General features: G+C 41.2%; 1 protein-coding gene across 2 annotated transcripts in view; it reads left to right on the top strand.

Annotated features, from left to right (window-relative positions):
- The window catches only part of GRIN2B (glutamate ionotropic receptor NMDA type subunit 2B), a 422,075-nt gene that overhangs the window by 207,257 nt on the left and 188,270 nt on the right, over positions 1-26,548 (top strand). For both annotated transcript variants that reach the window (XM_074006302.1, XM_015430403.4), the window contains one exon: positions 22,172-22,770. In XM_074006302.1, the coding sequence (XP_073862403.1) occupies positions 22,172-22,770 (599 nt within the window). The remainder of the gene's footprint in view (positions 1-22,171; positions 22,771-26,548) is intronic.

Raw genomic sequence — 26,548 nt, 5'->3', positions numbered from 1 at the left:
ATGTGTCCATGTGTTCTCATAATTCAGCTCCTACTTATAAGTGAGAACATGTGGTATTTGGTTTCTGTTCCTGCGTTAGTTTTCTGAGGATAACCACTTCCAGCTCCATCCATGTCTTTGCAAAGAACATGATCTCATTCCTTTTTATGGCTGCATAGTATCCCATGCTGTATATATACCACATTTTCTTTATCCAGTCTATCATTGATGAGCATTTAGGTTGATTCCATGTGTTTTCTATTGTGAATAGTGCTACAGTGACCATACGTGTACATGTGTCTTTATAATAGAATGATTTATATTGCTTTGGGTATATATCCAGTAATGGAACTGCTGGGTTGAATGGTACTTCTATTCTTAGGTCTTTGAGGAATTGTCACACTGGGGAAGACTATTTTTTGTGAGGGAAAATATATGTGACTAATGAACGTGAAAAATACTTAGCCTCCCTATAATCAAATCTGTAGAAATTAAAACAACAATGACATATCATATTTTACCTACCAAATTAGTGAAAATTTAAAAGCATATATTAGCTATGGGGCATGGTACACTTTTCATATACTGCTTATGAGAGTGGAAAATGATGCATTTTTTAAAAATACAATGTATACAAATGTATTAATGACCTTTGAAAAGTTAGTATGTTTGGCTGATTCTTCCCTAATTCTATTTCTAAGAAACTATCTTCTTCATGACATCAGATATGCAGACGGAGAAGTGCAAACAAATATGTGCCTCCCAGTACTATTTACTAAGCACTTACTTGGTGCCCAGCACTATGCCAAGTGATTCCCGGGTACCATCTCATTTACCTGGAGAGGCAGGTGCATTCCTAACTCACTTCACGGTTAAGGAAAACCACTGGAAGAGAGGCTAACTTGTCTAGAGTAAACAGCCTGTAGATGATGGAGTCTGGTCCCAACCTGGACAAAACCACAGAGCTCTTACTCGCAAGCCCCATCTGTAATGCAGTATAGTTACTACCTATTATGTTATCTTCTATTTATCTTTTGCTTTTCTGCTAGACCTTCAAAGCCTAAGCAGGAGGCTCCTGTCTCCATCCTCAGCCTTTAACCCAGTGTCTGGTGTTTATTAGATACTTGCTAGATATCTGCTGAAGGGACAGCCTAATGGAACCTTTACTGTCCTCAGAACCAACTCGCCACTTCTGTTTAAATTGTTCCTGCTGCTAGAATTGGCCTCTAATCCCATTAATGCCTGGTAATAATCATCACCACTAGCAGCAACAGCACCACCACCAGCATCGTCATCATCATCTTACCTCTCCTGCATGAGAACTTCCCTGATTCATGATCACACATGATCTCTTCCTTTCCTATGCCGCATATATTTGTTTTCATTCATTTTGTGATAATTACGTTTCACTCTACATTAGTGTCACTTGTATATTCCAGGTGTAAAAACTGTAAACTCTGTTTGATCAAGGATAATTTCCCATTACTTTTGGTAATCTTCTTTGTGCTTAGGAAAGGGCCTTTTATATGGTAAGTGCTCAGGAAAGATTGAACGCATGTTATGTGTTTAGAAGTAAATACATAAAGTTAAACTATTTGCCAAACATGTCCCTCAATGACAACTCTTGATACAATGTCTTTACCAAGGCACTGCATGTGTTATGGCACCATTTTAAAATGATATTTACTCTTACTTTGTACACTTGATTTTGCAAGACCTAGAGGATATTAATCCCTCCTGCTATAACCTTGTCCCCAATTGAGGCCTGTAAAATTATAAAGTGCCTCTTCTAGACTCAAGACTATTCACATTCATATCATTCCTAGTTTCTGTCCCAGGGGTGAGCGTTTTCTGCTAACATTGACTTGAAGTCACACTGTTTTCCACATATTAGGAAAATGAGCCGCAGTTCACCATCTGGATGCTCACCTTTCACCATATCACACTTCTATTTTTTTCACGTTTTGATAAAAACCCACTAGCAAAATTATCTAAATTAGACTAAAGTGGTTCTATCTTTATCTTTTGCGTAAGCAGTTTTGCACCCATTTGTACTGGTTATTAGCTGGGGTATAAAGAGAAATCACGTCTCTTATTTTAAAATTTACTACTAAAACTCCTTTCTGTCCATATGAGCAGAAAAGCAATTTTCCTTTCTGAAGTTCTCTCTAGTATCTGCACCAGATTCTTCAAGAGCTCTAGGAGTTTACTCAGGCCATGTGTCAGCCTGCTTCTAGACCTCAGATGAAGAGAGAATTGGACAGTCTGAGTGGTCCAGTACTAGACCCTGTTATACATATTTTTCTGGTTTGTCTTAGGTTTGCAATATTTTAAGTTGGTTCATTTGCTTACCCAGTGTTCCCAAGGCAGGACCACTGTTCTAGGGTATGTATGTCTGGAAGGACTTCCAGATTCAGCCTTATCCTGTGTGAAACTAGTTCCCCTCTATGTACCTCTAGTCATAGAGGTATTATGTCAAGCTGGATTCTTTCTCAAATTCCCCACTGTCTCATGGAATGTTCCACCATTTTCCTTTGCTGTCCGTGGTCTCAGTCTGAACTGTATCAATCAACAGAAGAATTTGTAGTAATATTGAAGGGGTTTGGAGTATCGGTCTCTCTTTTCCCAACAGAATCCTTGGCTCCTTATTGCTTTTCTCCTCCTCTTCTCCAGAAATCAGTGTGCCCATACCAAGAAGAATAGTTTTGTCATACCCCAAAAGTCTTCTTTTACTCCCCTCCAGAAAAAGAGGCATTTGTTTGCCTTTGAGCACTTCTGGGAAGATGTAGACTTCTGTTCCAAAGTGATTCTCTGTGTTTACCTTAAAGAAGAGGCAGACAACAACTGCTTTTACGACAATGTTAGGTGCCATGGCACCATGGTCCCCCTCAGGTATATTTGACAGATGTGTAGCTCTGAATGTACAGATCTGTCTGAGATGACTCATTTCTGCATTGTTATACATAAACACTCAATATTGTGCAGGTGTATGCATGAACACACTCAACTAAGGACATGCTAGCTACTTTAAACCAAAAAAAAATTAGACTTGGGGGAAATATAGGCCTCCAAATGCAGTTCCTTTATTGCTGAATGGATAGGAACTTGCCAAGTACATGTCTGTGAGTCACTAGGTGGGTACCTGGAAACACTGGTCACTTTTGCAGTTCTAACTGTCCCCTCCAACCCATCACCCCATTGGTCTGGGTCTGCTCAAGAGTTCTTCCTATGATTGTGTTGGAGTGTGAAATCCACCCACCTATAGTCCATGATATCTCTGGACCCTCCCAGAGAATGGACCTTAGAGCATTTACTTCACCTTTGACGGTGGGTGAGAATGGAGGCTGAGACTTTGTTAAATGTGAATACATTTGCTGTAGAGCAGAGGGTGGCTTTAATCTTGAGAAACAGCAATGGGAAATGTGATTATTTTATAGGCCTGTGAAGATATTTAGAAATTGGTTGATTTGTAAAAGAAAAAAAAAAAAACCTGTTACAAGGCTGCAATGTTGCCTGTGATAGAATTGTGTCTTAAGTGATTCAGATATTCAGAATTTCAAGTTTTACTTCTGCCTTACCTCTTCTTGCTCTTAGTTCAGGTATTTACTCTGTGCAGACATGATTTAAATACTGTTTCTTTATCAGTAGGAATTACTTTGCATTATTTTATGTGGGTACTTAGAGAATTTTATATTGTAAAATTATGATGTGCTGATATTAAATTGATACTTCGGCGAGTACACTGCAGCTGATGAATCATCCCAAAGAATCAGGGCAAGTGGGTGAAGCTTGTGGACTGAGCAGGGGGCATGAATGGGAGTGAGAAGTGGGTGGTTTAGCTTTTCTTTATGCTCAAAGCAAACCAGTCTGCAGATGAGACAAAAGCTGATGGCATTCCTCAGGTTGGGGAAGAACTTAGATTGGACAAGCCTAGAGGAAATCTAGATTTTCACATGGGAAGAAAGAGGTAGTTTTCCTTAAGTGGAATTGTGTCTGGCAAAGGAAGGTAACCTGGTAGTAAAAGAGCCATCAGTGGCACAAACCAAACCTCCTCAGAGGGAGCTGATCCATCTGAGACCAGGTGAGCAGCTGGGAATAATAGCTGAAGAACATGAGTTTTATGGAACAGTGGAATCAGTATCCTCAATGGTTTGTCGAACATTCTTCAGACATCTGACTACACAGTAAGAAGCAAGATAGAGGCGAGGTATTTTCTCTTGGGCCAGAAATCATAGCAATCATCCAGCTGAGTGAATGACCTAAAGTCATGGGAAAAATCAGTGGGACCCACACCAGGCCCTGAGGAGGTGGAGTGTTCAGACATATTCAAAAGTAACAGCTCGGGAGCCCATGCTGTTCTAGGTTACATTGAAGGACCAGTCAAACTGGAAGCTGTGTTTTTGATCAGATATGACTGATGCTTAGATCATGAGGACAATGAAAGTGACAGTGAATTTAACAATGTAACCAGTTTGTAAGCCAGTATGAAATGAAACTCATCCTCACTTATATTCTTGGCTATAATATGTGGTCAATAGATTCACACTTAATGAACCAGGGAACTTACTGTGTACTAGGCACTGTACTGAGGACTTTCTTATGTAGTGTTTCACTTAATCATCTTTACAGTTCTATGAGCTAAGAATTAACACTTTTATTTTCTGGAGGAAAATGAGGTTTGGATACAGTAAATAACTTTTCAAAGAGCACACAGCTAAGTATTCAGATTTGAATCTAAATTTCTGATTCCAAATCTAGTTCTTTTTTTAAAATATATATAGCAGCAATATGCTTCTGCTCTATTTTGAACTTATTGCTTTGTTACCTTGGCTACTTACTAAACCTTTCTTTGTAAAACTGTGTGGGTTTATCAAGATGAAAGTCTAAATTTTAGGTTTTTACTGTATTGTCTAATCTCATGCTGTTAATAAAGACATACCCAAGACTGGTTAATGTATAAAGGAAAGAAGTTTAATTGACTCACAGTTCCACATGGCTAGGGAGGTCTTACAATCATGGTAGAAGGTGAAGGGGAAGCAGGGCACGTCTTACATGGCAGTAGACAAGAGAACTTGTGCAGGGGAACTCCCCTTTATAAAACCATCAGATCTCGTGAGACTTATTCACTATCACAAGACCAGCACAGGAAAGACCCCATGATTAAATTACCTCCCACTGGGTCCCTCCTGCAACATGTGGGAATTATGGGAGCTACAATTCAAGATGAGATTTGGGTGGGGACATAGCCAAACCATATCAGTTACTTAGAAGCCATTGTGAAATGGTGGCTGCAGAAACCAGTTGTCAAAATCATTCAGAAAGTTGAGGCACCTGGAGAAGAAATACGGGGAGTAAAACTTTATAGGGGTTTCTGGAGGCTGGTGCCCCTGGTTCTTGTCAGATAGAATCCATTACAGAATATCTTTAGTTCCTCACAACTGTCCAACTCTCTGCACCTATATCCTCATAATAAATTGCCTGAGGATGATGGCTTCCAGCTTCTCACTCATAAGTGGGAGCTGAGCAATAAGAACACATGGACACAGGGAGGGGAACAACACACACCAGGGCCTGTCCATTACAGAATATCTTTAGACCATTATTCTCAGGAATAAATAGCACATATCTACCTCTCTTTGCAGCTTGTGTTGAGATGCTAATACCAAGGACTAAACTGATGTTTATTTGACTTTTAAATCTGTGCTAACAAGTAACTCTGCAACCCCCCCTCACACACCAAATTTCTGTGAAGCCTATTAAATATTTCAGAAACTAGTCTTTCTGACAACCGCTTAACCACCATTTTACAGAGAGTAAACTTCATATCTTACCTTGTCATATTCTGATACATTCAAAGTGAATCAAACTTGGTCAGTGTCAATGAACATTAAATTCTTTTGAAGTGATCATGGACACTTCATAGGCCAATGTGAAACATCCAATGATTTGGAAAAAACAAAGCTGTAACCTTGATGGTCAGAGCCAGTTCTTTCATCCAAAATTCTTAAGGATGTGGGGAATGACGTGATTTGAACAAAGTGCAGATCAACCTTATGTACAATGAGGAAAAGCTGAATACTGGTGAATTTGGCCTTTGTTCAAGACCCATTGATAAAGTATTTGAGAGAGCAGAGCAAGATAGGAGAAATTTCATCTCTTGCAGCTGCAGAGAACTGGATGTAGTGAAAATTTTAGAAACCAAGAGCCATATAAAGATTAGCAGAAACTCAAACAAAATAGAAGTTCAAATAAAATAAATAGCTAACTTTCCTCATAGTTAAACATCTGCTTGATATTACACAAAGAACCTTCCTCAGGACCTATTGGAGGTTTGTGTGAGTCCCAGTGAGTTCAGACATGTGGAGCAGCCACCCATCCCAGGGTTTCATGCAGCTTCACTCATCTTTGATTATCCCCCCCACAATCTGGGATACCAGCCCCCATCTACCTGCTTATTTATTATTTGGGGGGCACGTTTGTAAGCAACTTCTGATTAACCCTTCCTATGCCTGTGAAGGGGATATGGTTTTGTTAGCATCTATTACTCAGCTTGCTGATGCAAACAGTATTTAATCTCCAAGCAAACTATAAATCTTCAAGTGTATGATTTGACTTTATCTCCAAGTAAATTGTCCCTGCTTGCTATGCCCAATTCTCTGTTAGCCATGAGCTGCATACTGAATAAACACCAGTGGCTGGATAAATGAAAGAACAGATGGAGGAATGCTGTGAATGTATACCCTTACAGCTCCAGAGACGTGCCTGGGGACTTGGGAGCACATGCAGGAAGCGCTGGGTATGAATGCGGCGAGCTCGCCATCCATCTTGAGAACGTGTGACAAAAAAAAAGCCACACTTGAATGAATATTACAACCAGACAGGGGACGAAAACAGAATTGGAAATAAGAAAAGGGACTTGGGTGGGGGTGGGAGGGTTCTTGTGTGAGTGACCTTGCATTACTAAGGGTGCTCTGTCCCCTGTTTATGCCAGGGGACTAAACCTGACTCTCACCTTAGCTCTAGCTCTGTTGCATTCTGAGCAAGGTAAACATCGTGGAGGCAGATGTTTGCCTCATGAAAATGGGAAGCTATAGAATAAAATCCAAGAATGATACTGTAAAAACAAGGAAATAGTAACTAGCGGTAGCCTTTATACCTGTTTATTTTATTGATTGATTGATTGATTGAGACGAAGTCTCACTCTGTCACCCAGGCTTGAGTGCAGTGGCACAATCTCGGCTCACTGCAAGCTCCACCTCCCGGGTTCATGCCATTCCTCTGCCTCAGCCTCCTGAGTAGCTGGGGCTACAGGCGCTCGCCACTATGCCTGGCTAATGTTTTGTATTTTTAGTAGAGACGGGGTTCCACGTATTAGCCAGGATGGTCTCAATCTCCTGACCTCCTGATCCACCAGCCTCGGTCTCCCAAAGTGCTGGGATTACAGGCGTGAGCCACCGCGCCCAGCTACCTGCTTATTTTTAATTAGGTTCTTTCAATTAGCAGGAGCAAAGGCTAAGTTGCTGCACAACAACCAACAAAATAAAAACAAAATACCAGGCAATTTACTACGAGGATATTTGTGTCTAGAGTTGGAAAGCTGGGAGGAACTAAGACCACTCCCCCGCTGGCTTCCTACTGGGTCTCCCTCAGGGACATATGGTCTGTATTTTGAAGATCTTGGGTTCTTTGCTTTCCACTTGCATCTGAGCCACTTCCCTTTCTACTGCAGGCATCCCCTGCTATCCCGTAGCTTCTGCTTCCTCATTACTTCACAGTGCCCATGACCTTGGTTGTCATGGCCCTTACTCTGTTTCATGTTGTAGGTGAAAGACTTGCCATTCTTTCCAGTTGTTTTGGTTCAGACTTCTGAGAGAGACAGAGGGTCTGATGGTTCTGGCCCATTTTTCTAGCCAGGCCCAGACTGCAGGCACTGGCCAGCTTCGAGGTGGTCTGTTTCAGCCAGGCACCCACCTCTGACTGACAATACTTATGTTATGCAAAGAAGAGCTGAAGCTGTGAACCAGGGCAGGTAATCTAAAAGGAAAATTGGGCATGATGGATATGATGACTTGACATATCAAAGAAGGAAGCTTAACTAATTCTGACTTTAGAAGGCATTCACTGAGCAAAGTGAAAATCCTCTTTTAGTGCATATTTAATAAATAAGGCCAATTAGGTAGCTGAAGAGTTTTATTGTGGTGAAAGAAAGCAGGAGAAATTTTACCTTTCTGTGAAGCAACAGAGAGGGTAATCTGAGGTTATTCTCCCTTACATTAGGAAAGGATTAAGAAGTTGAGAGAATTAAGGAGAGACAAACTTACCCTCCATCACGGAAGATTTCAATATTAATAACTTACTGTAACTAGGTTACTGATACTATGGAGTTTCTTGATGAGAGGTCTTTTGGGGACTCTTCTGAAAATTTTGATAACCTGTGCACCTTCATGGAACTCAAAAATATGAACAAAAGAGGACATTTTCCTATGAACCAAGATATCTTTCATCTGTGTGAAGCTAACTTGCAAACTTAACCCGTGATCTGGTAACTCTGTTGGCAAATTGTTACATATATAACCAAAATAAGCATCAACATACAGACAAAAATGTTGTGCCTTACTCTGTTTGTACCTGGAAATACCTCTAGCTCAGATAATATGCTGTTTTTTTTTTTTTTTTTTTTTTTTTTTGGCAAAAGTTGAGAAACTATGTTGCTGTTTATACTGTTAATACACATGGGTGCCATTGCTAGTATATATCCACTTATGTCATAGTGCCAAGAATAAAAGCAGCCTTTAAAATATACTCTTGATTCATCAGTAAGACAATTAGAAAAAAAAAAATAAGTTTCTTTAATAGACATGGAGGCCGTTTTGGGAGCTGATAGCATTTAGGTAGTCATCTATGTCTGTTTAAATGAATGGAGCACAGGAACTAGTCAATTGAACTGGAGAAGGAAAATTTGGCATTAGGCTACCTTTTTTTTTTTTTTTTTTTTTTTGAGACGGATTCTCGCTCTGTCCCCGAGGCTGGAGTGCAGTGGCATGATCTCTCGGTTCACTGCAAGCTCCGCCTCCTAGGTTCACACCATTCTCCTGCCTCAGCCTCCCGAGTAGCTGGGACTACAGGTGCCCGCCACCACGCCCTGCTATTTTTTTTTTTTTTTTGTATTTTTTAGTAGAGATGGGGTTTACGGTGTTAGCCAGGATGGTCTCGTTCTCCTGACCTCCTGATCCACCCACCTCGGCCTCCCAAAGTGTTGGGATTACAGGTGTGAGCCACCATGCCTGGCCAACATTAGGCTACTTTTGTGAGTTTCTTGGATTTAAATTTGAAAGCCCACATCATCTCTACTGTAGGAACACTGAAATAATTGATTGATTTCCTGATCAGTGTGTATAATTGTTAAAACTATCAGACGGCTAGAGGGAAAAGGCCAGTGTAAAGAAATCAAATATACTGAGAGAAGAGAAGAGATGAGGAATTATCATTCCCCCAGCTTTTCTGAAGAATAAAAATCTTAACAAAATCAATTTGCAATCATTTGAAGAGAAGAAGGTTTTTTAACTGGGCAGCCTGACTTCATAAAGGACAAATCCTGTCATACTAATCTAATCTTCTGAGATGAAAATGAAAGGCTGGGTAGATCATGGAAAAAGATTTATGTATAATTCATTTAGACTGTAGCTATGATTTGGACGTGATACTCTATGGTATGCCTATTAGCCCTCACCTGACTATCTGAGATAGTAGATATCAGAGGCTCATTGTCCACCTAAGGACAAATACAAGGAACAGTTCAAGGCCCAGTGTTACTTATGTTTCTTTTCACAGTCTGGCATTTGGATTGAAATGCACATGGATGTTTACTTTGCTCACCGCACAAAACTAGTGGGAGAACTGGGAAAAAGAGGGATAAGGAGAAAGAAGCTTGAAAAATAGAGTTCTCCAGACATAGTGCCCTCTCTTCTCACTATTGTTAGGATACTTATATCCTAAACTTCATGCTGGCATTTAAATAAAGAACATCATCAATAATTTTATATATTTTTATCTTCCAATTAGCTCGCCTGAGGATGATGATGGCTTATACTTCATTTCTACTTCCTCCAGCACCTGATAAGCATTTAATAAATATGTGATTGATTAGCAAACAATAATGTTACAAAGAATCAGTTGTATGCATGTCCAGTAGAAGAACACCACAGAGTAATAATGTGTACCAAGTCCATCACTAGTTAGCAGTGCCAGTGGATAGATGCATGGGATTGAAGCGTAAGGAATTCATGAAAATTATCTCTGTAATATACTAGGCAGAGGTTAGACTTTTGCTAGACTACTGTCATCACTCTGTGCTTCCTAATGAAACAAGGATGTGTAGACAGTTCAGATGAGAGCTACAGAGATGAATAAAAGAAATTTGAGAATGTATGCCGCAGTGGTTGTTGGGTGCACCCTGAGCCAGACCTACATAGGTTCTCTTTCCAGCAGTTACCGTGGGCAAGTCCCTTCATGTCTCTGAAGCTCACTTTCTCTATTGGTAAAATGGAGAAAATATCAGGGCCTACTGCAATGGAATATGAGAATATATTCACATAGTGCATGGACAGCACGGAGCCTGCTCTAAGCACTCAGTGAATATTGTCATAAGAACTATAAGAAATGAATTAGAAAGGGAGATTGTTTAGGCTCAGGAAGAAAAGACTGAGAGTGGGCTTAGTAATAATCTGTACATGCAAGGTATTGACAAAACATCATCCATCTTGACATCAGTTTTGTTCATACTGACAATATTTTTGAGGGCTTATCATGTGCCTTCCACCAAGGAGAGCATGAGAGCCAAAGAGCTTAATCTGCAGCATGATGGACTCAAGACAGACAAGGGGATGAATTTCTGAAAGTCAGGTTGTTGGACTGACCAGCTTACGTAACTGAAGAAAATTGTGAGCTTTTCTTTGAAGACTTGGAAAATAACCTAGTTTCACTTACATTCTACAAAACTGGTTTAGTTGTGGTCCTACTATGAGCTGGACTAATGTGTTCTCAGGGTACTCTGGTTAGTGTCTGTTCTTTGAGATCTTGGGCTGGCATTTAACAGAGAGTTTCATCTGTGCTTGTAAAAGCTGAGCAGATCGGCACCTTTAGGCAGTACCGAATTAACATCAAAATGTCATTGCTGCACCATAAGGATGCCCCCATTTTGTTTTGTTAGTGTGGATCAGAATTCACAGTTGGCCGATGTGAGCCTGATAGCTTCAGGTGAGTTGATTTACTGCCAGTTCTAAAGATAACGAGACTGCATGTCGCACTCATACTTGTCTGGGATGATTCATTTATAGGCAGGGGCCCCATTGTGAAGGATTCAGATTAGCCATTAATAAGTACTAGTATCTGATTATAACAGTGACTGTGTACTCCAGAGTCTGACGACGGTGGGGGCAAGAATAAAGCCCTGAGTTTCCTTCTGTTTGAAATAACAAATGACATTTTCTTTCGAAGACCTGTCTTTTATTTCTGGGAAAGACTTATTCTTATTTCCATCGATGCTGGTACTTCCTATAAGTGATTTCTGCTGCTTTTCCTGGCTTGGCCCATCTCCCAGAGTCAAGTTGAGATAGCAACAGCGTTTCAGCTCCCCAAGTTCCCACAGGGAAGAATGGCAACACTTGTTGGGCTAATGGTTTTAGCTGGTTAGAGCATTCTGATGGGGTCTTTATCTGTGGAATTAGGACTGTGGAAAAAGGGAGGCAAAGAAGGGGGAGGTCACAGCCTGGGCTGCAGTGCTGATTGCAGCAAGCAGGGACAAGATGGGCTCCAGGGATGTTGGTAAGTCAGAGGGGATGGGCTGGGCCAGAGAGAGTGTCTCTTGACTGTGTTGGCAACTGAATCCTTAGCATTCTGTACTTTCTAAACTAATATCCTTTTTTTTTTTTTGTATGGATAGAGAAAAGGATAGGCTGTTTTCTAGGACTGTGGACACAATTGTGTGGTTAGAAAAATAGTTTTCATGTGTTTCTCCCTGTATGAGGTTAGGAGCTGGGCATCCATCCTAGTGGGTTATGTTGCACTCTCAATGAAACTTCACATGTCCATTCCCAGGAGAGTTAGAGATCAAGAAAGTGAAGGTAAGCAGTTAGAAACTCGGAAGTCTTAAAGATCCATTTTTAGTGCTAATAACCAGCAGCTATAAATGAGCCGTAGTAAAAGAAGGAGTTGAATAATTCTGGAAAAGGAGAGCAATTTTCAGTATAAAGCAAACTAAGAAAATCTCAAATAAACTTGGATGCAACCAGTCAAACACTGAACACAATTTGTATTGCAGGCCAGGGTCTAGGGAGGGTCAGAAAGCTGGGAAAGATTGGACTTAACCCTGCCATGGGGTTGCCTGCCACAGGGTGGAGGTCAGCAAACTCTGAGTCCCTATTTAAGAGCAGATAACCCCCTTGGTGGGATTCAGGCTAGTGTGGGTATATAGGAGTTTGATGTAGTAATGGAAAAAGGCAACATAGATGTGTTGACACTAATAATGGCCTAATCATCTCATATAGAACAGGAAAGAGTAGATGTATCAGACCCCAGCTGGCATCTGTAGATATAGGAAGCCCAGAATCAAAGATTTAGGCAGCTTCTCATGGACTGTCCAATGTAGTTGGAGGCTCTGAATAAGGGTCCTCATCCACTGGAGACTGGAATAAAAATCAGAACATGAGGAAGTGATTTAGTCCTTTGGATTGGGCATGTGGGAGGCACACGAAAAGACAGGCTTCATCTGGGTGACCATGTCTGCACCCAGCCAGGCTCACAATCCGTTCACCAAATCCTGGGCCTAAAGCAGCCCAGCCAGCTTTAGAAGATGGTGTTGGTGAGGACAGTACTTGGCCCATCCTGGTTTAAAGATCAGAAGGCAGTACTTAGTGACTGAAGTTCAAAGTCTTATAGTTGAATGAAGCTGGGACATGCAGGTGCTGACAAGTTGTTGAAGATTTCTTTTTTTTTTTTTTAATCTGCCTCTATGCAATTTTATTTTCATTTCTGGAGCCCTTCAAAATGCATTGCCTCTTTTAGATGGAGGACCAAATTGCTTTGGGAGATGTGAATAAATTCAAAGCCTCTTTGATTGTGAACAGCCGTACTTTGCTATATGTGAGGAAGTACTGATCAGTTTTCCAATCTAGAGACCTAGAAAAACACATTGCTGGATGTTTGGTAGGGGGGTGGGGGGAGAAAGTTTCTCAGAAAACTTCTTTCTGGATTTAGCCTTTGGAGACAATGGCTTGTTAATCTGTGGCCAAACAAGCATGACTGATCCACATTTTAAACTCAGCCATGCCTAGTCTCCCACTCCATATGGAGCTAGGACAGAAAGGCAAAGAGCCCTTTGTTTCCCAGGGATCCCTTGAAGAGACCCATGTGCACAAGCAAGATCACTGTATCTAGAACCAGTGCTTGTGTTATTTTCAGCAACATATGAGGCACTAGCACTTATCGCTTAATCAAATATAAACACGCCTTTTCTACCCTTCCGCTTCTCTGCTCCCCTTGGTATATGAACGTGATGTTCTGATCAAATGTGTTCGAAGAGATGGGAATGTTAATTTATTTGAGACAAATGTCAACATCTTTGCTCTGAAAAATGTGCCAGTACGTCAAGTGCCATCACTGGCTTGCACTTAACTCTGCTCTTTAGTAATAATCACAGTTCTTTTGTAGATGCTGTCCTTTCAGCTAAGGTTAAATAAGATGATTTTGATGAGATAAGGCAATTTTGGATTTAGTATTTCATACCTATGAAGAAATGACGGCCGGGCGCGGTGGCTCACACATGTAATCCCAGCACTTTGGGAGGCTGAGGTGGGTGGATCATGAGGTCAGGAGATCAAGACCATCCTGGCTAACATGGTGAAACCCCATCTCTACTAAAAATGCAAAAAATTAGCTGGGCGTGGTGGCACACGCCTGTAGTCCCAGCTACTCAGGAGGCTGAGGCAGGAGAATCGCTTGAACCTGGGAGGTAGAGGCTGCAGTGAGCTGAGATTGCGCCACTGCCCTCCAGCCTGGGTGACAGAGCTAGACTCCCTTCCAAAAAAAAAGATCAATTTTTCCTTTTGGTTATTAGGTTTCGTTTTATGATGCCTTTCATTTTATTCTATAAATTCCCAGATCTATATTTGTGTTGACCACACTTGATTTTATAAATTAAGTGTGATATTGATAACCCTACTACTTAATTAACAGTTCAATATGTACACACCTTGTCTCTACTCATTTCATTTCTTTCTACCTTTCCTGTTTTCCTGTCTTCTTCCATTGTGTTTACTTAAAAGTATGTTTATTCAAAAGTATGTTTATTCAGTCACAGAACCCGGTTGTTGCTGAACTTGAGAGCTTGCTCTCTTATAGAAAGGCACCTCTTAATAAAAATGCAAGTCAGTCCGTCTGAGAGTAGGTTTGATTTGCATAATGGAGTAGGCCTTGGAAAGGACTTTTACTTTAAGATGAAATGAAACAGACTTGTTAAGATTTTAGCAGTCCTGATACCTTACCAAGGGGCACAAACACGTTCTCGAAGTGCTCTTACTATCCTCCAGGCCGTTTGCTCCCTTACTTTAATTCTGTAATTAATTTGGATATCTTAGTGATGGGGAATCTGCCTGTTCCTTCTCCTCTTATTACACTTCCTATTGCTTTCTTCTGGCCATAAAATTGTCTCTGTGACCTAGAATATCAAGAATCTTGTAGACATTCTCAGAGTGAATGAACACCTTTAGTTTGTTTCTCTACTGTGGCTTAAATTTGGTGATTAAAGCACATCCAAAGAGAGACTCAGTCAGGGAGGAAAATGGGGCCAAATTCAAGTAGAAAGGACAATTATCTTCTGAAAGAACAAATAATAAAAAGAATGCTGGCTTCTGCGGAAGTTGTGTAGTTATCCAGAGTGGCTCTTAAATCTGTCAGATCTGCTTGAATTTCTTTGAAAACTCAGAATGTTCTCCTTTGTGTGCAAGGGTTTAAAGAAAAGAATGGGTCTGGCATTTAACAGGCAGGAAAGATCATGATTCTATATCAATATGCTTCCATTGTGTGTTTCAGTCATGATGTTTTTGATTAATGGTGAGGCTGGAGAACATCAGAAATTTATCCTATCTTGCAAGACACTGCTCACAAAACTCTGACACTATTCAGAGCCATGCTAAGGAACTAATTCCAGCCTCAGTCACCAGAACAAAGTGATGGTGTGGTATCAGAATTTCTAATTGTCAAAGGAGATGATCATTGAGGATTTGATGAGTAGAGGAAAGTATTTCCCCTTATTATGGGAGAAGAAAGAGATTTTTTTGTCTCCCATATTCTGCTCCTACTCTGTGCTAAATGTGGAAGTGAAGATAGAGTACTCAGAACTTCTCAGGACAGCTGGGTAACCCTGGCCTCTTAGCCCATCATTTCTACACTTGCCTTCCTTAATCTGGTGGAGAAAGTCTCAAGGAAAGCCTAACAGTTTTAGACTTTTTCAGACACAGATCCTCCTCAAGAACTGAATTTAGAAGAACAGAAGAATTTTCTTTATCAATATAATAGGAAAGAGACTAGGAGGAAAACCAGATTGATTTAATCTGAAACTATACTAGTGTCCTAACAGGATTAAAATCCCTATGATATTATACAGTACTGAGATTTGAATAATATGAAAGACTTTAAGATGCTGGAAAAATATAATCACAATTGGATAGCCAACAAAGACAAGTTAGATTTGAGAGCTATCTGGTTGCAGCATCCATGACCCCATTTAAAAAAATTCAAATATTTACTGAGAGCACCCTGTGGGCCAGACCTCAATTCTAGGTGCTGGGTTATAGCAATGAACAAACAGATACCAATCCCTGCCCTCCTGGTGCTCACATTTAATTAGGAAGAGGCAAATGAGTTCATAATAAACATGTCAAATAAGTAATCATGTAGTCCGTCTGTTGAGAGATGCTATGGGAAAAAGAAAAAGCAAAGCTGGACGAGGGGATCAAACATGCCTATGACAAGTGAGGACAGGCTTCAGCATTCCATGGTGTGGTCAGGATTGAGAGCACTTCGTTGGGAAGGCAAGATTTTAGTAAAGACGTGGAAGAGGTGCATGTGTGATACCTGGATAGGTGGAGAAAAAGTGTTTCAGGCAGGGGAAATAGCTAGAGCAAAGGCCTGGAGCAACGATGTGTGCGCGCGTTCAAGACAGATCAGAGTGCATGGAGCAGAGTGAGGGCCTGGGACCCGAGGGCCAATAGGGGGTCCAAATCAAGGGTGCTGGCTAGTTCTTTGTAGTACACTGGGAAGCCTTTGATGGTTTTGGGTAGACAATAACATCTTACGTTTACGAAAGAACATCCTTATTTGTTGAGCATTAGACTAGGGCGTCGAGACAGAGCCACTGGTACCCTTGAGCAGACTCTTGCAGGGATTGGATGAAGGACATCAAATGTTGCTGGTAGATAAGGAGGACTGCAAGTGGACATTGGCGTTGTCAATATCAAAGTCACCTGCCTTTTACAAGAGGAGTTTCCGTGAAGTGGTGGAGTTGAAAGTCTAATTGGAGTCAGTTGATGAGAATGGGAGAAGAGGAATTAGGAGAAATGAGTATAGATGTTGCTTTCAAGGAGTTTGCTACAAAGAGATGTAAATAAGTGACTATAGCATTTTCTGTCAGTCTGGCTGGCTACAATAGGGATCCCCTCACATTTTGTAAAAGCACAGTTTATGTATAACTTTTCAGGCGTGCTTTATTTCTATGAGGTAGATATGTGCCGTCAGCATAAAAATTAGAAATGAGGCTGGGTGCGGTAGCTCACACCTGTAATCCCAGCATTTTGGGAGGCCGAGACGGGCGGATCACCAGGAGATGGAGACCATCTTGGCCAACATGGTGAAACCCCATCTCTACTAAAAATACAAAAAAAATGAGCTGGGCGTGGTGGCGCATACCTGTAGTCCCAGCTACTTGGGAGGCTGAGGCATGAGAATTGCTTGAACCTGGGAGGCAGAGGTTGTAGTGAGCCAAGATCATGCCACTGCACTCCAGCTGGGCAACAGAGTGAGACTTCATCTAAAAAAAAAAAAAAAAATTGAAACTAGATGAGATCATCAAATTCATTTCAGTTACTTTCACACCCAGTAAACAAAACTTCTACAACATTAATACAATGAACACTAGAAAAACGTGTCATGTGTCAGCTAGGGATCTAGAGATGAACAAGGTATAGTTTGTAGTCCTGAGAAACATTTTTAGTCGGATAAGGCAAGTAGGCATGTTTACTGTGTAAGTATGATGACTGAGGCATGTATAAAATGTGATAAAAGCAAAGGGGAGATAGAACTGAGTTGACTATGGCAAGTTAGAAAAGATGACATACATAAAAGACCTGACATTTGAACTGAGTCTTAAGGATAATCATAAAATTTTCCAGCCCATGTACTGGGGAACAACCCTCTGTTAGATAATAATCCAGCTCTTGTTTGAATGCTAACAGTGACCGAGAGCTCACTACTTTATGAGACCCATTCCATTTTAAGAACCTATAATTTTTGCAAATGCATTTGTTATATTGAGCCCAATAATGCCTTTTAATACTTCTACTCTTTGTTCCCAGTTCTCTTCTCCTCTGAATTTAATGAGCAAAGATTTGTCTTTCTACCAAATAAGTCATTTCAGTATTTGAAAATAGATATGTTCTCTTTGAAGCAATTTCTTTTCGGTGTTGAAAAGGGGGAGATGGGTAGAGTCAGGTTCCCAGGGAAGCAGACTCTGAGCCTGAGGTTAGTGTGCAGGGGGTTTTATTAGGGGGTGCTTTTGAGATCAACACCATGAGCGGGAAGGGAAGATTGGACAAGGCTGGACAGGAGAAGTATAGGTGTGATGCAGTTTTAATGGAAGCTCCAGAAATCCTGTGGAGGAATTCTGAAGATAAACTGACCCTTTGGAGTTGTCCAGAGTTAGGGCAAGAAGACTAGGTCTTTATACCTGTGACAGCCAGGTTTTCAGTGCCATTTACGCCAGGAAAGGGACACGGCTTTGGGGAAGTGGGCTTTTTCAGCTGAGACAGTCCCCAAAGGTGTTGGGTGGAAGCCTATTGCCAGGGGCGCTACCAGCCACTGGCGCACTTAATCCTTTATTTCTGAAGTGGATCGATAAGGGATCTGGATGATGCAGAAGGGGAATCTTATGTACTGCTAATTTTTTAGACAATTATTTTCTGAGGCAGATAATAAGATGAAAAAGCACCTCTTTTTGTTTCTTCTTATTAGCAAATAAACACCACAAACATCAAAGTGATGGGGGCCCCACATTATGGTGCTAGACTGTTAGGGTCTAGTATACAATTCTACCTTCCCTGTGCTGCTTATTCATCTCTGTGAGGGTGGCCCTTTATAGAGGAATATGTTAAAGATGTTCTTGAGGTGAATTGAAGGAGTACGTTCGGGTAATAAATTCGACTGGGATTCTTCACTAGGAGGAGACTGCTCCAAGGACCCCTGCATGTCAACATTTTGTAATGACATTAGGAGATAAAAATGTAAGTGGGGAAGCATAGTGAGCTGCAAACAGAATTATATCTCTGTCCTTCATCCTTGATGACTTGTGGTAATCATAGCGCATGCTGGGTGCCTGCAAAGATGAATGTGTGGCCACCAGTCCTTTCCACTCTATGCACACATGAAGATTGCCCTTTGATTTGTGGCTATGGCCATAATTTGCAAAGCCTGTCACCATTTGCAACTTATAGCTAGCCTAGAGTTTTACTGAAAAAGAGCTGTCCCATTCCTGATCACTGTATACCATATTGATGTGTCAACTAAATGAATAGTAACTGGACTACTCATTATACCAGAAAACATTGGCCCAAGCTATTATTCTGTTTCTTGACTTCTGTTTGGCTTCATTAGCCTCCTTTGGGTGCCAGGTAAAATGGTCATGTAAAGCATCCTTATTTAATAAGAGCCTGGCAAAATAAAATGGTTGAGCTGGGCATTGATGGGGGCAGAGGAATCAGGAAAAAGATCAGATTGTGGAGGATACTAGAACTAGAAGGTACAATAAGGATGTAGTGAGGGATGATGGAGCCATATTAATTTTTCTCATTTCTCACTCTCATTATGCATTGGCTTCCTTCACACAGTAGCTGGCAGTGTCTTTACAAGCCATTTGCAGTTGGGGGAGAGACAGTATTAAGAGAAGCCTAACAGAGGGGAGGGCCAAGTCGGTATTTAATAGATTGGTTTTCTTTTAAATTCAATCTAATTAACATGAGCCCATTTACTATGGACCCTCATGGCTTTTGTATCTCTTGCTATGTATTTGAGCCAGCTGTGGTTTCACAGCACATGAACTTTGCATCTATTCAAGGGCCTTCTTCTGATAATATCTGTTCATTTATCACAGAATGGGTGGACCTGCTTTGTTTGCCGCTGGGATGCATTTCATCCCAAGCTTGTACATCTTGAAGCAGATTGGAACATTTCTTCACTTTGCTATAACCACTGGGCTTGTGGAAGCTCATGTATTAATATTTCTTATTTGGGAATCCCCCAGTTTTTCTTTAACTGGAAGCATGACAGGAAAAACAAACGGGTGTCTCTTTAAAGTGACAGCTATTCTAGGGGTGTCACCCTGCCGCTGGTCTTCCTTTCCTGTCGTCGTCCTCTGTAGGCCACTGACAGTTCTTGGAATAAAATTGTATTGTCCCAGATTCCCACTTGTCTCAGTCCTTTCGGGCTAATTATAAACTGAGTAGCTTATAAAGAATAGATATTTGGGTGGGCGCGGTGGCTCACACCTGTAATTCCAGCACTTTGGGAGGCCGAGGCAGGTGGATCACGACGTTAGAAGTTCAAGACCAGCCTGGCCAAGGTGGTGAAACCCTGTGTCTACTAAAAATACAAAAATTAGCCTGGCATGGTGGGGGGCGCCTGTAATCCCAGCTACTCAGGAGGCTGAGGCAGAGAATTGCTAGAACCTGGGAGGTGGAGGTTGCAGTGAGCCGAGATTGCGCCACTATACTCCAGCCTGGGTGACAGAGCAAGACTCCAAAAAAAAAAAAAAAAAGAAAGAACAGAGATTTATTTCTCGCAGTTCTGGAGTCTGGGAAGTTTGAGATCAAGGTGCCAGTAGATTTGGTGCCTGGGGAGGGCTCATGCCCTGACTCATAGACAGCACCTTCTTGCTCTGTCCTCACGGGGTGGAAGGAGCAAGGCAGCTCTCTGGGGCTTCTTTAATAAGGGCACTAATTTCATTTATGAGGGCCTCACTCATCTCTTGATACCATCAGATACCATCACCTTGGGAGTTAGGATTTCAACATATGAATTTGGGGAGGACACAAACATTCTGACCAAAGTCCCACTGTGTTATATAACCTATCAACAAGATCAGCTTTGCCTAAGAGTTGTACTCATGTATTAGGAGAAGTCTCGGAACAGGGACTGGCCAGGGTTTGGAATAGATACACATGATATAATTATTCTATTTTAAATTCATTCCCTTTTTTCTACTCACCCTTCTTACCCTCCCTGCTTTTCTCAATTACATGATCCTATGAAGCTCCCCTTCAACTGCATCTTTAAGTTCAGAGAAGAGAGTGCTGGTGAGCACCATTTCACCCTTAGCAGGAAAAATTACTTCTATATGACCAAGCATCCAGGGTTTCATTCTGGGTATCCTGTGTAAAACGCGAAAAGCTCAAGCTGCGAGAACAAACGGCCCAGGCAGAGCCGGGGGCTGGCAGCTCTCACTGCCGAATCAGGATTTTTGGATACCAGCTGGATATTTCCCAGTCTGTATTTTTTTCAATAAGGGGTGCCGAAGAAATGCTTGGCAATTTCTCAGCTGCGCAACAATATGTTCCTGAACTAAGAAACCACTATATAATTTTGTTTAAAAGCCCAGGTCACTTGTAACTGTACTTTGAAGCTCTCATTGGGGGATGAGAAGGAACTGCCCCGTAGAAAAAGACACAGTTTTGTTAGCCTGGATTGCTATAAAATGGAGATGAGCCATGGGATAGAAGATAGGGGGCACAGAGCAAAGAAAGAGATGCCATTACCCAGGAGGAAATCAGGGGAAATAGTCAAGAGAGGAGGGCAAGACTGAGAGGGTGTTCATTTTGTGGTTTCGGATTCATCTAGCTAAAGGTAGAGATAAAATGCAGGGCTTGACATCTCACAACAGCAGGTGAAACGCAGCTTAAAATGGGAGACATTTAAAATGGCTTCTCCCTGGAAAGGAAGGAGAAATCAGAAGATGCTCAGAATTGACAGTGGAGTGTGTGTGCAATGCCCAGGTCAAACCAAGATCTGTGGTGTCCTGTAGGTCAGAGAAAGAGCATGTCTTCTATATGTCTGAAGTAAAGCTTAATCAGATATGAGTTCAAATGGCAATAATTTTAACTTGCAGCTTAGACATACTGTTTGAGCCTTATTCTTTTCTGCATATATTATCATCAGAGCAGAAGTTAGAGAGAAAAATAAATGCGGTATTAATTTAACATTTATATGTTTATAGAATATATACTGATCCAATTTCATACTACATATACTTCTCCCTGATGTCTGTACCTGAGTACCATTCACCTTCTGGACCACTGAGCTTATCTCACCTCCATAGATAGGTTTATGTGTAGATCAATGACATTTTTGGATTATGCACTCTGTGACTGAGTGATACACATTCACAAGGAAGAAATCCAAAAGCCTTGAAAAATGGAAAGTATGTATGTGTATGTCTGTATGAGCATCTGTATTTGTGTTTGTATAGCTCATTTGACAACAAAACCTGACCTGAACTGACATGAAGCCGTTTAGAGCCTTTATTCTACACTGTGTGATTCTTCATATGTTTTGCTATAGAAATATTAACATATTTGATTTTGGGAAGCTTCCCTAGGCTCTGGCAGTAACCCCAAGGATTTCAGACAAGGCAAGTATAGACCTAGGTTGATTTTCTGTAAAGTCTAGGAGACAATTTTTGGAAGAAAGGTATTATAAATGTCTGTAATTTAAATATTTTAAAATATTTATTATAAATACAAACTTGTAAAGGCATTATATAAATAATAAGTAATGAACACAAATCTTTGTACCCACTTGGTTCAAAATCTCCATTACCATCTTTGGTTTGATTTTTTTCTCTCTTCCTTTTCTTGTCCTGTTCTTTTTCTAGGATGAATCCTCCATGTTCTTCCAGTTTGGCCCATCAATTGAACAGCAAGCTTCCGTAATGCTCAACATCATGGAAGAATATGACTGGTACATCTTTTCTATCGTCACCACCTATTTCCCTGGCTACCAGGACTTTGTAAACAAGATCCGCAGCACCATTGAGAATAGCTTTGTGGGCTGGGAGCTAGAGGAAGTCCTCCTACTGGACATGTCCCTGGACGATGGAGATTCTAAGATCCAGAATCAGCTCAAGAAACTTCAAAGCCCCATCATTCTTCTTTACTGTACCAAGGAAGAAGCCACCTACATCTTTGAAGTGGCCAACTCAGTAGGGCTGACTGGCTACGGCTACACGTGGATCGTGCCCAGTCTGGTGGCAGGGGATACAGACACAGTGCCTGCGGAGTTCCCCACTGGGCTCATCTCTGTATCATATGATGAATGGGACTACGGCCTCCCCGCCAGAGTGAGAGATGGAATTGCCATAATCACCACTGCTGCTTCTGACATGCTGTCCGAACACAGCTTCATCCCTGAGCCCAAAAGCAGTTGTTACAATACCCATGAGAAGAGAATCTACCAGTCCAATATGCTAAATAGGTGAGTGTGGAACAGAGGGCGCGTTGATGGTGGAGATGAGAGGGGAGCTTCAAAGACGGGTTGGAAGTTCAGAAACTGCAGGAAGAACAGTTCAAGATGGTAGCAGGTTGAAGCCTGGCCCTGGGCATGGCAATTGGTCATGATTGGGGGAGTGTTTTGGATCCCACCTTGCCAAAACAACTTTCACTTATTGAGCACTTATTATGTGTTAGGTGTTACTCTAAGGGTTTTGCACGTTTGGCTTCATTTGATCCTCAAAATAACTCTATAAGTCAGGTTTTAACAATTGTTTCTATTTTACAATACAAGAGAATAGGCTTGGAGGCATAAATTATACAAAGTCATGTTGCCAGTGAGTGGTCAGTTTGGAGTTGAACCTAGGCCTCTCTGATCTGTAAGTACTACTTGATCACCAGGAAAGATGCAGGAAACTTACAAATAAGGGAGGACCAGTCCACTTACCTTTCGAATGTTGCCGTATTGTAGAAAGATTGAAGAACAGGTTATGTGGATCTGTAGTCATATGAAGGATATTCTTCCCTTAAAGAAACAGGCTTGGTTTTTGTCTCTTTTGCTTTTCCAACCTCTGCCTTTAAGGGTGAGGATGCTGCTGTAGAGGCGGCTTTTATGGTTGTTCTTAGTCTGGTTTGTTTAGCAAGACCTCACCTTGCATAACCCAGCCATGACTGCAGTGCTTCCTCCGTAGGGTAATAAATGACTATATGGGGTAGAAGATTCTATACTACACTTTTGTGGTTTTACTATTTGTATAAAACTTCTATGTATGTGCATTACAAAAATTCAAACTAAATAGAATATAAAGAAGTGTATTTTAAAAATAAAAATGACCTTAAATCCAATTAATTGGAGATAATCATTGTAGAAATAATTAGTGAACATCTTTCTAGATATCTCTCTGTGCGTGTACATTTATATGGGTATAAATCTACAATGTTACATATATGGAAATATAAGTATACTTGCTGTTCAATAGCTTGACTTCTTTCATTCAACAATGTTTTGGACATCCATTTGAAGTTATTTTTAATTGTATTAAGACGTACAGAAAGGTATTCAGAAAAACTTAGTGCATACTCAGGTACTCACCATCTAGCTTAATAAATAAAATATTAAAAGGTATACTTGGGATGTTAGAAAAACATATAGTGGAGGTTGCATGGGTAACTTCTAGAAGGGAGCTGGACTGCAGTCTGTAGAGTAGAGCTTCAATTCAGAGTTGAAACTCAAACCAGGTTCACAGTAGTTATATCTGTGATTCAATCCTGATATTCTTCCATCATGAACTCTCCAGATGTTGCTCTATCCATCGTCCCTGGGTATTGCACCTTGCTTGGTACAGATTGTCTTGGTTTTTCTTCTACCTCTTTAGTTTTGTTCTATTCCAGTTCCATCTGGGGCTCCTTAGCACACTTCTGTTTTATGCATCCCTTAAATATGGGCACTTCTTGGGGTTCTGTCCTAGACCCTCTTTCTTTCTCATCCATTCCCAAGGATACAATTAATGTCTGTATATTTTCCAAAGTGACATCTCTGGCTGGAACCTCTCCCTTGAGCTCTAAATTTGTATCCTTAGCTGTGGCCAGATATGTTTCTTTGGATTCCATGGCCACTTAGAACTCACAGTATCCAAAGCTGAACTTCTGACTCTTCTACTAGTCTCCCATCCTCTCCTAGCCAAATCTGCACTGCCTGTAAATGATATATCCTATTACAAAGTTACCTAAAATAAAAATTTCCAAGATGCCCTTGGTTCCATATCCCTGACACCTCATAGTCAATCATACTGTTTGCCCTGGATTTTAGTCCCCCCACACCTCTGGAATGCCGTTCTTGTTTTCATCTCTCCTACAACATCCCAGTCCATTTTTTCTAACGTGCATTACTGCAGGGCTTCTTACATGATCTTTCTCCTCCCAGTTCTGCTGATTTTCAATCTATATTGCAGCCAGGGTGATCAAAACTAAAAATGTGATTTTGTCATTCTCTTCCTTAATACCTTTCAGGGACTTTTCATTGCTCCTATAATGAGGTCCATTCTCTTGAATATGGTTTATAAAGCCTTCAGCCTCATGGGCCCTGCCAGTCTTTCCAAAATTCTCTCATGCTCTTCTCTGCCTTGCATACTACCTTCCTGCAACACTGAACTTAGTTTAGTTCTTCGAAAACACCATGCTCTCTCTTGCTTTCAGCTCTTTCCTCTCTCTGCCTCAAACTTACTCTCCAGCATGCCCCTTCCCACCAAACACAGGTGCTGATGTTCCTTTACCTGCCTTATGCTCTTCATTCCTCAGATTCCTCAGGCTTCAATCTTTGCATTACTTCTGCTGGGAAGTCTTCCCTGAGCCTTGGACTAACAGCACTACATTATATGCCTTCACTGCATCTTGTATTTTTCCGATAAAGCCACTCTTCAAACTGGCAATTGCATGTTTTATTATCCCCCTTCCCTGTGAGCTCTGTGAGAGTAGTGACCTTCCCATAGCACTCATTTCTCTGACCCCATTTCCTGCACAGTGCATGGCACAGGGAAGTGAATGACGCCCTCCAAGTCTCAGTGCACACCTGCTCTGCAGGAGCCTTCCCGTTCTGCTCTGTTCCTGCAAGATAATAAAGATTCCCTTGAAAAATGTACTGTTGATTCAGTTCTGTAGCTTTGGTTTTCCTCCCACTGCTTTTAGTGTTAAATTCAAATCTGATTCAGATTATTTTCCCAAACGTTTGCTAATTAAAATCAAAGCTAACAATGAAGGACTACTGAGACTAAAACATCTGCCCAACAACACGAAGAAATCAAGTGAATGTTACCTTCAAGCTCATAAATATGGCCCAGGAATGCCTGCTTTTAACTTAAAACTTCTGCTGGGTAAACAATGATCTGCAGATATTATTATTTCCTGCTTGGCTTATGTTACATTACAGTGTAAATGTCATCTCTGAAGCCTGCTCTCTAACCACATATCTCTGAAATCGCAATTGGTTTTAACCTTTGTTGCCATCACTCTGAGGCCTGAGATGCTCCCATGTGGCCACCCAGGAAGGGGGCCCTACTCAGTCCTAGAGGCCCACATCCATCTTCTCCAGTGTAGCCGTCCTACAGGGAACAAGGATTATTATTCCTCAGTTCTTCAGGCACCAGTGTAGAGCAGAGAGATTGAGAAAGAGAGGGAGTCCAGCTTCACTTGATTTCCCAAATGTACTGCTTAATAAGTGTCTTCAGATTTACCTACCTACTTCTCCACTAAAGCAATTCCTCTGCAAACTGCCCCAGTTCCCTGCCTTTACTTGGGTTCTGCATCTGGACATTTGGACATCTCTTGGATGTCTCCCCTGTCCATATACCTGCATTCTTCCCTTATCTCTATTGTCTTTCTTTTCCTTCCTCTCCATCCAAATATATCTTCTGGTTTTTGACTCTCCATCCCTGCCCTGTCTTGAGAATATTTTAATATAGTTTCCTAGCAGGACCCAGAAAGGATTGGGGTTGACTAACGGGTTTATAGAGTTAGCCCCAAGTCTGCAGTTTTATCACCAGGCACAGCACGCTCAAAAGCAGCAGTGGAATTCAATTACGCACATTCAGTTCAAGCTCCTCCTACTTACCCTGGTCTGAATCAGACTCTCCACCCCCTTCAGAGCTCTGGTCTCACTAGGGTCACTCTTTTAAATAACAAACCAAGCAGCCACACCATTTAGGCACAGCAGGAAATCTTTGCAAATAAAATTGCTGCAAATGGCTGGTTGTTTTATAAGGATGACT

This window comes from Macaca fascicularis, chromosome 11 (assembly GCF_037993035.2).
Source record: "Macaca fascicularis isolate 582-1 chromosome 11, T2T-MFA8v1.1".
In the NCBI taxonomy this organism is placed as follows: domain Eukaryota; kingdom Metazoa; phylum Chordata; class Mammalia; order Primates; family Cercopithecidae; genus Macaca; species Macaca fascicularis.
Note: the sequence above shows the minus strand (reverse complement) of the source record. Positions and strands in the feature narration are given on the sequence as shown.